The sequence below is a fragment of the Saccopteryx bilineata genome, chromosome 2 (genome assembly GCF_036850765.1).
Source record: "Saccopteryx bilineata isolate mSacBil1 chromosome 2, mSacBil1_pri_phased_curated, whole genome shotgun sequence".
Classification (NCBI taxonomy): domain Eukaryota; kingdom Metazoa; phylum Chordata; class Mammalia; order Chiroptera; family Emballonuridae; genus Saccopteryx; species Saccopteryx bilineata.
This window is the reverse complement of record NC_089491.1, coordinates 284167900-284181516: the sequence shown is the minus strand read 5'-3', so window position 1 is coordinate 284181516 and position 13617 is coordinate 284167900. Positions and strand designations below refer to the sequence as shown.

At 45.7% G+C, this 13617-nt stretch overlaps 1 protein-coding gene and 1 non-coding gene across 5 annotated transcripts in view; one reads left to right on the top strand and one right to left on the bottom strand.

The window, feature by feature from the left end:
• Positions 1-13617, bottom strand: part of DARS2 (aspartyl-tRNA synthetase 2, mitochondrial) — a 36662-nt gene that overhangs the window by 16146 nt on the left and 6899 nt on the right. For 2 of the 4 annotated variants that reach the window (XM_066261185.1, XM_066261186.1), the window contains exons 4-8: positions 6116-6217; positions 5629-5724; positions 3611-3734; positions 1902-1948; positions 1029-1135 (exon numbers count right to left, since the gene is read on the bottom strand). In XM_066261185.1, the coding sequence (XP_066117282.1) occupies positions 1029-1135; positions 1902-1948; positions 3611-3734; positions 5629-5724; positions 6116-6217 (476 nt within the window). The remainder of the gene's footprint in view (positions 1-1028; positions 1136-1901; positions 1949-3610; positions 3735-5628; positions 5725-6115; positions 6218-13617) is intronic. The other 2 variants (XM_066261187.1, XM_066261189.1) reach the window with 2 other exon arrangements.
• TRNAV-GAC (transfer RNA valine (anticodon GAC)) lies at positions 2503-2578 on the top strand. The gene has a single exon. It is a non-coding gene; the product is annotated as a tRNA-Val (tRNA).

The following is a 13617-nucleotide window of genomic DNA, read 5'->3' as shown; positions in this document are numbered from 1 at the left end:
ACTCAACTCTCATTTTCCTCCACTGCGATGCAGCTGTCCCAGGAGGCCCAGCTCACAAAGTTGTTATTTCCCCAAACAACATAATTTCAAACCTCTTAATACCTACTCTGCAACTCTCAACATACTTGTCTTTGGTTTATGTCCCAGTGGTTTATCTACTATCCTATTCTGTCTTACGAGAGTCATGAGCACCTTGAGAGCAGAGCCTGTTCTTTTCTGTTTGGAATCCCCTGCCATGTCAACAAGCACAGAGCCTGCACCTGGCGGCCACCCAATAACTCTTTTTTTTGTATTTTTCTGAAGTTGGAAACGGGAAGGCAGTCAGACAGACTCCTGCATGTGCCCGACTGGGATCCACCTGGCACGCCCACCAGGGGGCGATGCTCTGCCCATTTGGGGCGTTGCTCTGTTGCGACCAGAGCCATTCTAGCGCCTGAGGCAGAGGCCACAGAGCCATGCTCAGCACCCGGGCCAACTTTGCTCCAATGGAGCCTCAGCTGTGGGAGGGGAAGAGAGAGACAGAGAGGAAGGAGAGGGGGAGGGGTGGAGAAGCAGATGGGTGCTTCTCCTATATGCCCTGGCCGGGAATTGAATCTGGGACTCCTGCACGCTAGGCCGACGCTCTACCACTGAGCCAACTGGCCAGGGCCCAATAACTCTTTATTAAGGAATGACTACAAAGTTTTAGGGTATTTTTCACATATTTTCCAAACTCTCATACATTTTCTAAACTTCTTAAAGTATTTATTTATTGATTTTAGAGAGAGAAGACAGGAGAGAGAGAGAGAGAGAGAGAGAGAGAGAGAAACATCGATTTGTTTTTCCATTTATTCATGCATCCACTGGCTGATTCTTGTATGTACTCTGACCAGGGATTAAACCAGCAACCTTGGAGTACTGGGATGATGCTCAAACCAACTGAGCTACCCAGCCAGGACCTACCCTTCTTTTAAGACAACTTCTTTTCCTTCTCCCCTTCCCCTCCCACTTTTCCTTTCCTGACAACTACTAGCATAAAGAAAGCTCACCTGTCTAAACCACCAACCATCAGAAGCTGCTTAAACTGTTGTGGACTCTGAGGGAGAGAATAGAACTTTCCAGGTTCCCTGGATGGTATTACAAACTCTTTTGCACCCTTTTAATGAGAGAGAGAGAGGAGACATTATTAAAAAATAAAGTCACGAACTTGTAAAAGTTGGTGGGTCAGTTCATTGATGTAATTAACTGAAGAGCAAAGTCCCCATGATGACAGAGGTCATTTCTTGTTCATCCTGAATTAAAATATGCTGGAACCCCAATGCAAATCCAAGGACTGGGGAGCGTGTTGGGTCCTGGGGCTAAAACCTGTGAACCCCTTTTAAGTGAATAACATTAAGGACACAGAGGACACAGAGACCCAGAGGACACAGAGCTAGAGGACATGGTCGGACCTGGTTCAATGAGCTGCTGTACCTAAAGCAGTAGGTGTGACCTCTGTCCAGCCCTAAGTCCTATCTTTTCTCCTAGACCCATGGATGAGGGATGGAGGACCCCAAATCCGAGTTCCTAAAGCCCAATGCAGGTGAGAAGGGTGGGCTCAGATCCTCAAGTGTCCACTTTAGCTGAGGGAGGGGTACGCAGTCAGGGAGGGAGTGGAGCTGCAGGTGCAGGGCAGTCGGACTTGGCAACAGGATCCACTCACATCCCCAGAGAGGAGATGGAATGTGAGCAGGTGGGACTCAGACATGGCTCTGCCTCCCGGGGCCTCTGCATCACTGTCAGTTTCTCAGAGCTTAAGAAAATCTAGTTCATGTGACCATCCTGAGGCAGTAAAATAAGTAAAAGAAATACAACCAAGTGAATATAAATGCAAAGTGGTCCAGTTTCCTAACTAACAGGACATTGTAGTATATGATACGTACCCCTGGAGTCCTCTTAAACAATGTCGGTGTTTCTACATCCACAAACCCTAATAAGAGAGAAATGTCTGAATTTAATAGATAAGAATTTGACAAATATGATGTGTATGGTAGTCTAACAAATCTGAGGCTGCCCTTTAATTAGGAATTTTGACTGAAATAAGTTACCAAGCCTACTGATGCTGGTTCTTTTTTTTTTTAGATTTAAAAAAAATTTATTCATTATAGAGAGGGGGGAGAGAGAGAGAGAGAGAGAGAGAGAGAGAGAAGAGGGGAGGAGCAGGAAGCATCAACTCCCATATATGCTTTGACCAGGCAAGCCCAGGCTTTTGAACTAGCAACCTCAGTGTTTCCAGGTTGACGCTTTATCCACTGCGCCACCACAGGTCAGGCTAATGCTAGTTCTTATAGTCCCAAGAGGAAAGCTGAAGACTTTCATAAAATCCTATCCTGTTCAGAAAGTTGATACTTTTGTCATGAAATAATTCTAACTACTTAATGGATTCTTGTCTACCAAACTATACTTTTAAAAAAAATTTTCTGCTAGTGTAGCAAAAAGTAACACAAATATAGTAGGAAAAAAACAGATTAAAGATCCCTATGGGCCCTGGCCGGTTGGCTCAGCGGTAGAGCGTCGGCCTGACGTGCGGGGGACCCGGGTTCGATTCCCGGCCAGGGCACATAGGAGAAGCGCCCATTTGCTTCTCCACCCCCCTCCTCCTTCCTCTCTGTCTCCCTCTTCCCCTCCCGCAGCCGAGGCTCCATTGGAGCAAAGATGGCCCGGGCGCTGGGGATGGCTCCTTGGCCTCTGCCCCAGGTGCTAGAGTGGCTCTGGTCGCGGCAGAGCGACGCCTCGGAGGGGCAGAGCATCGCCCCCTGGTGGGCAGAGCGTCGCCCCTGGTGGGCGTGCTGGGTGGATCCTGGTCGGGCGCATGCGGGAGTCTGTCTGACTGTCTCTCCCCGTTTCCAGCTTCAGAAAAGTACAAAAAAAAAAAAAAAAAAAAAAAAGATCCCTATGGCATTTCTGAGCTCACAACAAATGATATTTAAGCATGATCAAGAATTTTAAAAACTTCCCTGACCAGGCGGTGGCACTGTGGATAAAGCATCCAACCGGGATGCAGAAGACCCAGGTTCAAGACCCCGAGGTCGCCAGCTTGAGTGCAGGCTCATCTGGTTTGAAGAAAAGCTCACCAGCTTGAGCCCAAGGTTGCTGGCTCGAGCAAGGGGTTACTCGATCTGCTGAAGGCCTGCGGTCAAGGCACATATGAGAAAGGAATCAATGAACCACGAAGGTGTTGCAACCCGCAATGAAAAACTAATGATTGATGCTTCTCATCTCTCCGTTCCTGTCTGTCTGTCCCTGTCTATCCCTCTCTCTGTAAAAAAAAAAAAAAAAAAAAAAAAAAGAATTAAAAAAACTTAACAGATGTAAGTAACCAAAGACCTGTCCAATCTTCAGTAGTGATGGGAAATACTTAATGTAACAGGCTGTATTTATGACCCAATTTGGAATTTGTGCTCTAAATTACGCTCTAGGACAAAACACCTGGAAATTAAACTTCAAAAACTGCTTTACTGCTTTACACAGTGAGTGATTTCCAGACCTCTGCCAGTATCTAGCCCAATGATGCTGAGGAGAGGACGCAGTAAAACTGCTGAGTGAAACAAGGAACTAAAACGCTGCAGAGGACACGCAGCATCCCCCTTACCGTGGCAACCACAGAGGTATTCCCGCATTTTCATGACCATCTGGGACCTCAGCCGCAGGTTATACTGCATTTGGAAACTACGCAAGTCCAAGTAGCGATACTGCAAACGAAGAGCCTCTGTTTTCTAAACAAATTGAAAGATTTTTATGTTTAAATATTTTTGTTGAATATTAAGATATAAACTTTAGATACAGAGTTTGAATTTTCAAAACCTTTGGCTCCATCTTTAGCTTCTGCCGTCTGGGTCTACAAGACCACCCTTGATTCCTACCTACTTCCGAGTGTGTCACGGGTATGGATTTTACTTTAAAAAAAAAATTTTTTTTTTAAATTTTTTTACAGGGACAGAGAGAGAGTCAGATAGAGGGATAGATAGGGACAGACAGACAGGAATGGAGAGAGATGAGAAACATCAATCATCAATTTTTCGTTGCGACACCGTAATTGTTCATTGATTGCTTTCTCATATGTGCCATGACCGTGGGCCTTCAGGAGACTGAGTAACCCCCGCTCGAGCCAGTGACCTTGGGTCCATACTAGTGAGCTTTTTGCTCAAGCCAGATGAGCCCATGCTCAAGCTTGCAACCCCGGGGTCTCAAACCTGGGTCCTCCCGCATCCCAGTCCAACGCTCTATCCACTGCGCCACAGCCTAGTCAGGCTACATTTTTTTACTCTTGGTTATTATTACTATGACCCTTCACTGATTGAAAATTTGCCTACCGTATGAAACATTAGTCCACTCATTTAAGCCTGTAGTTGAGTCCTGATTTCAAAGACCTGGTGTAATAAATATACACCAGAGTAGAAAACAACTACGACTTGATCACCTGAATGGGACGAAGCATGTAAGAAATGCAATAACAGCAGAGGGAACCTCAGTGGCACTTCTAGTGAGAATGTTTGCTTATTTTCAAGGTGGTAAATCTCTGTGTCCCTTTGTGCTTCTCCACCCCTCCCCCTTCTCTCCCTCTCTCTAGTCCCCTTCCACAGCCATGGCTTGAATGGTTCGAGCAAGTTGGCCCCAGACACTGAGGATGGCTCTATGGCCTTGCTTCAGGTGCTAAAAATAGCCCAGTTGCCAAGCAACAGAGCAGCAGCCCCAGATGGACAGAGCATCTCCAGGTAGGGGGCTAGTCGGGTAGATCCCAGTCAGGGTGCATGTGGGAATCTGTTTCTCTGCCTCCCCGCTTCTCACTTAAGAAAAAAAAAATCTTGAGTTATAATAATATTTAGATGCTTGGGAAGTCAAGCCAACACTATATTCCTGTAAGAGGCTTAAACTTAACAGACACAGGATCTTCTATGCCATTTGGCCATGTCCAAGCTAGACATAAATTTCCTTTCAAAATGTAAAACAGGAGCAACTAAACACTTGAACTAGATAACAGCCCAAGTCTTAAAAATGGAGCCATGTTTCCAGCTGTCTGACAGAACAATCCAGGTGTTTAGAGACTGCAAAAACTTAAAGAATTGTTACTATTTAAGAAGGGCTCATCAGCCTGACCAGGCAGTGGCACAGTGGATAGAGCATTGGACTGGAATGCGGAGGACCCAGGTTCGAGACCCCGAGGTCGCCAGCTTGAGCACAAGCTCATCTGGTTTGAGCAAAGCTCACCAGCTTGAGCCCAAGGTCTCTGGCTCGAGCCAGGGGTTACTCAGTCTACTGTAGCCATACAGTCAAGGCACATATGAGAAAGCAATCATTGAACAGCTAAGGTGTTGCAATGAAAAACTAATGATTGATACTTCTCATCTCTCTCCGTTCCTGTCTGTCTGTCCCTATTTATCCCTCTCTCTGACTCTGTCTCTGTAAAAAAAAAAAGAAAAAAAAAAAAAAGAAAGGCTCATCAAGAAATTGCGAACTAACAGAACAATTCATGATACGTCTGTAACAAAATGCTTAATGTTATAGAAGTTAAAAGTTTTTCTTAAAAAAAAACAACTCCAAGAACACTTGATTGGTCATCAACATTTTCTAGGTACAGTACTCTATTTTCTTAATCACAGAGGATGGCACCTTCACAAAGTCCTTAATTTCAAAGGGCAGCTTCTTGCAGGAATTCAGAAGTTCAGCTGCTTTAACCTTGATCTCAATCTCACCTGTTGGCATTTTCTTAAAGAGAGAAGAGAGAAAAGGCCTGTTTTCAGATTCACTCATTGGGACATGTATACAGTGAACATTTATAAAATAACATGATTTATTTATATATGTAAAATCCATGGGTGCTCACAGTGTGTAGTCTAAATGTGCATGATTTTGACATTCTTATGCATACCTGTGGCTGATGTGATCATTAAACAAATATCTTAACATGCATATTTATATCAGTGTGTGTGTTTATACTGAAGATTTTGAAACCTGTAGGTTCATTCATAGAACTTATAGAGCTTTATTTTAGTGCCTGTTGTCCAACAGGTTCTCAGCCTCTGGTGCCTGAATGTGTAGACAGACAGTGCAAGTGTATACAGGTAAAATTTACACAGACAGTCTCTACACTACTCACAGGATTCTCTTGTCCCAGAGGTCGGGAAACTACTGTCCCAGACACTCGCACCACGGATTCCAGGGGAGCTTCGCATAAAACCTTCTTCACAGAAGCAGCTGACTATAGGAAAAGGGGAAAACAGATCTGTGGGAGACAGGCTATAAACTGACAAAGTCCTTATAGCCTAGGGTTTAGTTTAAGACTAAGCTCTTCCCCACCCTTTTAAGACTAAGATCTTCTCAAATACCCTTTGAAGACTAGCTTTTCCCCACACCCCTGACTATTGCATGGTGGGGGGTGGTGCACTCTTATAAAGATTCCCATTTATGCCTCAGATGAGTGACTTTGTATCAGAGACTTCCTTATTTGCATAGGTCTTAAAGCCTTTAATTCTCTATACTATAAAATAAAGCAGACTGGGGGCTTTGCATGTGCTCTCTGTCTGCCATCAGCTTGCAGAGGCCTCTTGATCCCATCCTTTTTCTCTTTGAGTCTATTTCTTCACTCCGCACCGTTCTCACTCAGGACCTGGACAATTACTAGCTGTGCTGGTTTGCGGCACAGATCCAAGAAACACATGAACTTAAAGGAATCTGTAGGAGCTCTACTTTAGGTTTTAGAAAACTGTTACTACTCATATAGCTTAATTGCTATAAATGCTGAGGCTGCCCTTAATACTTTAAAAGATTTGGTAAATTGCATATCCATTTTGAATCCAGTTAAGGTCAAACTCTTAGTTAAGAGTTTAAAAATTGTTTTCCTTAAAGAAAAACAGGGACAAGAATGATTGATGCAAACAAGTCCCACATACTTTAACAGCAACTGTTTCCAAGGTCAGTTTTAGGGCAGTTAAATCCAAGAGCAGTAATGGAGTCCAAAGGTTAGCTATGGTCATTGTTAGATTCAAGGAGTACTGACATGCTGGGGCTGCCAAGAGTGTACAAGGTCCCTGTGATGCTGAGAACAAAGAGTTCAGCAACATCCTGCATTGAGTCAGAGACCCTTATCAGAAGTTTATGTTTGAAATTCTCCACTGAGTAATACCCCCCCTGTAACTGCGCACGACCTCCCTAGCCAATGACTAACAGCCACATCAGCTTCTGTACGATGCTTGCTCATCCTAGATAACCACCCTATAAAAAGGAGCCATTTTAGAAGCTCGTGGCTGCAGTGCTCCAGTCTCTTTGGAGGCGTGGGTTGCCTGCAGTCCCTGCGCAGGTTTGGGGGGCTGCAGTGTTCCCCTGTGTGGGTTACCTGCATCCCTGTGCAGGTTTGGGGGGCTGCAGTGCTCCCTTGCATGGGTTACCTGCAGTCCCTGCAGAGGTTTGCAATAAAACTTATAAAATTCACTTTGCGTCTGCTGTGGCCTATCTCGCTAGGATGTAACAGATGGAGGCCCCAGTGAGATTGGCCGTGTAAGACCCCTCCTCATGGAGTGGGCTGCAGCAGACATTGGTAGCTGGCCAGCCTCTGGCAGTTGCCGTTTGAAACGGAATTTGGCTGATTTGAAACCTTTGGAGTCTTGAGACTGTTTGGTAAGGAAGCTTCCTCTTTGAATATTTGGAAACAGAGCTCTGGTTAGAAAAGGGTGTAGTGGAGCAGGCGGGACGCCACCTGATTTCTCCCCACCTGGTCAGTTGGGGAACGCAGGACGCTGCCTTCTCCCTTTGGTTTTGGTTTAGAAGTTTTGTTTGTTTTGTGTGCATATTTGGTTTGTTTGTCTGCTACTGGAATGGCCAACTTAAGAGCAGACTGGCCAAACCAAGGATTGCTAGACCCATAGAAAACAGAGAGTCTAGCGTACTATCACCAGCACCCACCTGCAGGCAAGTGGCACGGTCAGTATGCAGCCAGTACGGCAGCAGAGGTAGAGAAAGAAAAGGCAGCCAGGCTGCAGCTGGCTGCAGAAGAAGCGGCAGGCTCCCCTCACAGTTTCAGGCACTTGCCCCTCCCCCTTGGGCACCGGCTCAAGGGCTGAGCCACTGCTTGGTCAGGCAAAAGATAACAGTGCAGTAAGCTAGAGGTTATCATCACCTTGCTACAGCCCCCTGCCCTCCCCTGCTTTGGCTCTGGGGAGTCCCCGCCTCCTATCTGGAGCCAGACCTGAGGAGATTTAGGGAATTACGGCCCCTTCTAAACCCACTGCTTTAGGCTTCTCTAAATACAGGATACCCAATTTTGTTCTCTTAGTCAAGCCCCTCAGTGAGATCTTCTGAGCATGGCTTTTAAGGTCTATAATGACCAAGGAAGTAACAGAAAAGGCAAATAAGGCCCAAAAGAAGTCAGGAAATACCAGCTTTTGGCTCCAGCGCCCTAAGGCGCTTCATAGCATGTCATCAAGGCCCTGCTCCAGAGTGGAAAGAAAGGTCATTGAACTGAAGCCTGCCAGGCTTCCCGGCCCCACCGGTTGACACATCTGTGCTGTGGAAAGAGGGACATGAGAAGGTAAGCTGCCCCCTTGCTCCATGGAGGGAGGGTTCAGTCTCTTCTAGCCCTGCTCCAGCTACCTGTGACCTGACCTTGCCCAGCGTGCTGGGAATTGCCACTGAAGGCCTAAGGATATGTTCAGGAGCCTAAGGTATTTCTTCCAAGTAGCAGATAAGCTAATAACACAAGGGCCATCTACTATGCCTTGCTTGAATATTTAAGTTTTATTTATCCCTCAAAGATCTCTACTGTGGGTATTGATAGTCTTTTTTTTTTTAAACAATTTTTTTATTTATTCATTTTAGAGAGGAGAGAAAGAGAAAGGAGAGAGAGACAGGGGGGAGGAGCTGGAAGCATCAAATCCCATATGTGCCTTGACCAGGCAAGCCCAGGGTTTCAAACCGGCGACCTCAGCATTTCCGGGTCGACGCTTTATCCACTGCGCCACCACAGGTCAGGCTGATAGTCTGATTTTATTGCTTTATTTAATGTTTAGTGTCTCCTTTATTTCTCTTATCTCAATGCCCCATGCCTATTATAGGCTGGGACCTGCTGCTAATTCCAGCTAGAAGCAGTGGTCACTAGGACTTAAACTCTAACTGCAAAGTGTAGAAATGTAACACCCTTTCCCTAAGTACTTACAGGTTTTATAGGTTACTGAGAAAACTGTTCAAAGACTGTCCAAGAGGCACTTCTAGCAGTACACCACCCAAGGACTGACTCCCACGTAGACGGGTCCAGACACCATGATCCTGACAACTCCCACTACTGCCAAGGTAGAAGGCATACTCGCCTGGGTCCACCGCAGCCAGCTGAAGCTTGCAGTCCCAGCAGAGACACCTTTGTGAACAGCGAAAACTGACCCCACCAACCCTTGTAAGCTGACCCTGAGAAGGACTGCATGCCCTGCTTCAGCCACAAACCAGAAGTTAACTGGTCCACGCATGGAGACTTTGGGGAGGGAGGGAAACTAAGGTAAAGGAAAGCCAAGTAAGTCATCTTAAGGTTTGATGCATGCACTGCTATGAGTCATACAGAAAGAGGGTGTAAGTCCCTTGGCTGAGAGAGAAGCTACAAGCTAAATGAAAGTTATGTATGTGCTCATAGCTACCACTATAGAATAATCTGTGAATATTGGTCATATGTCCAATAGGCTACTTAGGAAAAGGACACCTCCAAAAAGCAATCTTTAAAAGAGGATTACTTAGTACTAACTTAGTCTTTGCTGAAGGTTAAGGTTTTTAAGAATTAAGAATTCTGATAAATTAGAAAGGAATTGTATGGTTTTGATAATAGAAGGTATAAGGTGTAGAGGTACTTTTGAAAAGAAAAGGAAAAGCAAGTTGTTATGAAGGCCAGTTATTCCTGGATAAGAAAGTGCATAAAAGTTGAAGGTTTATGTAAGTTGCAGAAGGTTTGTGTAAGTTGCAGAAGGTTTGTGCAAGTTGTAAGTAGTACAGAGAAGAAAAATGCAAGGCAGAAAGAAATTAGTCCGTAAAGCTTGTAGTACTAAGGGCACACTATCAGCGTGCCAGCACATACTAGGGAGGACCCCTGACCTAATTAGCTTATAGCTACAGCTAAAGTAGAAAATTCTCATGAGCCCCAGCCTTATACCATTCTCCCCACTGATGAAGAATCAAGGATTTGATTTATGCCCAAAAGAGATGGGGGAATGTTAGATTCCAGGAGTACTGACATGCTGGGGCTGCCAAGAGTGTACAAGGTCCCTGTGATGCTGAGAACAAAGAGTTCAGCAACATCCTGCATTGAGTCAGAGACCCTTATCAGAAGTTTATGTTTGAAATTCTCCACTGAGTAATACCCCCCCTGTAACTGTGCACGACCTCCCTAGCCAATGACTAACAGCCACATCAGCTTCTGTATGATGCTTGCTCATCCTAGATAACCACCCTATAAAAAGGAGCCATTTTAGAAGCTCGTGGCTGCAGTGCTCCAGTCTCTTCGGAGGCGTGGGTTGCCTGCAGTCCCTGCGCAGGTTTGGGACTGGTCTGTTTAGTGCAGGTCTGCAATAAAACGTATAAAATTTACTTTGTGTCTGCTGTAGCCTGTCTCCTAGGATGTAACAGTCATCTGTGAATCCTGAGATAATTCATTGCTGTATTTTTCCCCCCTCAGAGAGAGAGAGACAGACAGACAGGGACAGACAGATAGAAAGGGAGAGACACCAGAAGCATCAACTAGTAGTTGCATCACTTTAGTTGTTCACTGATTGCTTCTCATATGTGCCTTGACCGGGGGCTCCAGCTGAGCCAGTGACCCCTCGCTCAAGCCAGCGACCCTGTGCTCCAGCTAGCGACCTCAGGGTTTTGAACTTGGGACCTCAGCATTCTGGGTCAATGCTCTATTCACTGCACCACTACCAGTCAGGCTCATTGCTCTCATTTCAAACACTAAGAGCTAAGTAAGTCATATTTTTCTTAAGCACACAAGCATTTGTAAACATTACAACAGAAACAAATGTTACCCAACAATGTTACCAGACACATATTCTTGCAGGGACATGTCATGAGATATACATGTATACACCCCGCCTAATAAAGGTAATAGCACTCTGCATGCTTTTCTGTATCCCGTTCTTTTTTCTTTTTATCTAACAATATACCTTGTTTTTACCCCCCCCCCCCCATATTAGTACATAAAGAGCTTCTTTAAACTATTTTCTGTGGCTCTCAGGAGGTACATTTATTTTTTATGCCATTCTTTTACTGGGGAACATCTAGGTCAGGGGTTGGGAACCTCTGGGTCGCGGGTCAGATGTGGCTCTTTTGATGGCTGCATCTGGCTCACAGACAAATTTTTAATAAAAAATAATATTGCCTGACCAGGTGGTGGTGCAGTGGATAGAGCATTGGACTGGGATGCGGAAGACCCAGGTTTGAGACTCTGAGGTCGCCAGCTTGAGCGCAGGCTCATCTGGTTTGAGCAAAAGCTCACCAGCTTGAGCCCAAGGTCGCTGGCTCGAGCAAGAGGTTACTCGGTCTGCTGAAGGCCTGCGGTCAAGGCATATATGAGAAAGCAATCAATGAACAAAGGTGTTGCAATGTGCAATGAAAAACTAATGATTGATGCTTCTCATCTCTCCGTTCCTGTCTGTCTGTCCCTGACTATCCCTCTCTGACTCTCTTTCTCTGTCTCTGTCTCTGTAAAAAAAAAAAAAAAAAAAAGGCCCTGGCCGGTTGGCTCAGCGGTAGAGCATCGGCCTGGTGTGCAGGAGTCCTGGGTTTGATTCCCGGCCAGGGCACACAGGAGAAGTGCCCATCTGCTTCTCCACCCCTCCCCCTCTCCTTCCTCTCTGTCTCTCTCTTCCCCTCCGGCAGCCGAGGCTCCATTAGAACAAAGATGGCCCGGGCGCTGAGGATGGCTCTGTGGCCTCTGCCTCAGGTGCTAGAATGGCTCTGATTGCGGCAGAGCGATGCCCCAAGATGGGCAGAGCATCGCCCCCTGGTGGGCATGCCGGGTGGACCCCAGTCGGGCGCATGCGGGAGTCTGTCTGACTGCCTCCTCCGATTCCAGCTTCAGAAAAATGAAAAAAAAAAAATGTTAAAAATATAAAACATTCTCATGTATTACAATTGTAAAGCCAGAAGTCAGGGCCACTATCACAGCAGCCTGGCTCATACAGGTTCGCATTGGATTCGGACAGTCGGTAAAGAAACGACGGAGCCACAAACTGGTGGGCCATCATTTTTAATTCTAGCTTGCACCTGGAGGGCAAGTAAAAACATACACTGAGCTCCAAAACCCACTCACATTCAGTGCTCACAAAGCCACTGACTTATCCGAGTTTCCTAGAATCAAAGGTTTGTAGCTCACCAGCCTTATTCTCCTCAGTTCCCCATCTCCTTCCTTATCCCAGATACAAACTCTGCACAAATTGGCATCTCACTCAGCATTCTGCCATCTTGGCTGCTTCTCCTGGCCACATAGCCTCTTTCTGCTCTGCTCCCTCTGCTCTCTCATGCTAATCATCCCAGGAACCAAGAGAGCAAGCTCTCGTTCTGTCCCCATTTTAGTGTAGAAAGCCAAATGTAAAGCCAGTATCTAAGGCCAGGGCTACCATCATAGCAGCCAGACCCATGCAGGTTCGCATTGGATTCGGACAGTCGGTAAAGAAACAACGGAGCCAAAAACTGATGGGCCATAGTCTTTAATTCTAGCTTGCACCCGGCAGGCAAGTAAAAATACACACTGGGCTCCAAAACCCAGTCACATTCAGTGCTCACAAAGCCACTGACTTATCCGAGTTTCCTAGAATCAAAGGTTTCTAGCTCACCAGACTTATTCACCTCTGTTCCCCATCTCCTTCCTTATCCCAGATACAAACTCTACACAAACTGGCATCTCACTCAGCACTCCACCATCTTGGCTGCTTCTCCTGGCTTCCTCCACGTGACCTTTTTCTGCTCTCCTCTGCTCTCCCTTCTAATGATAATCTCAGGAACCAAGAGCGCAAAATCCCGTTTTGCCCCCACTTTATACTGTAACTTCACAACCTCTAATCCAATATACAAAGTAGGGAAGTCTCCAACCCAAAGTCACCTTCTGAGGCATGATTGGATTGCACCACCCCACATCAAAAAGGGTAGGAAAGGCTTAATCCCAAAACCAAGCCCCAGGCTACAAGGATTCCGCCTGCCTTTAGCCCACCCCAACACACATTAATATCACCTGGGCGACAGCTTCCTTGTGTTATCTTTAACAAAGTGAGCATAATACATTTTATCTGCCCAACTCCAAACCTTTAATCCAATATACAAAACAGGGAAGTCTCTAATACAAAGTCACTTCTCTGAGGCAAGATAGGATTGTACCATCCCACATCAAAAAGGGTGGGAAAGGCTTAGTCCTAAAACCAAGCCCCAGGCTACAATGATCCTGCCTGCCCACAGAGACACACATTAATATCACCTGGGCAACGACCTCCACGTGGGCAGCGTCATCTTTAACAAAGTGAGCATAATACATTTTATCTGCCCAACAACAATCCATTCATTTCTTTTTTTATTTTATTTTTTTTATTTTATTTTATTTATTCATTTTAGAGAGGAGAGAGAGAGGGAGAGAGAGAG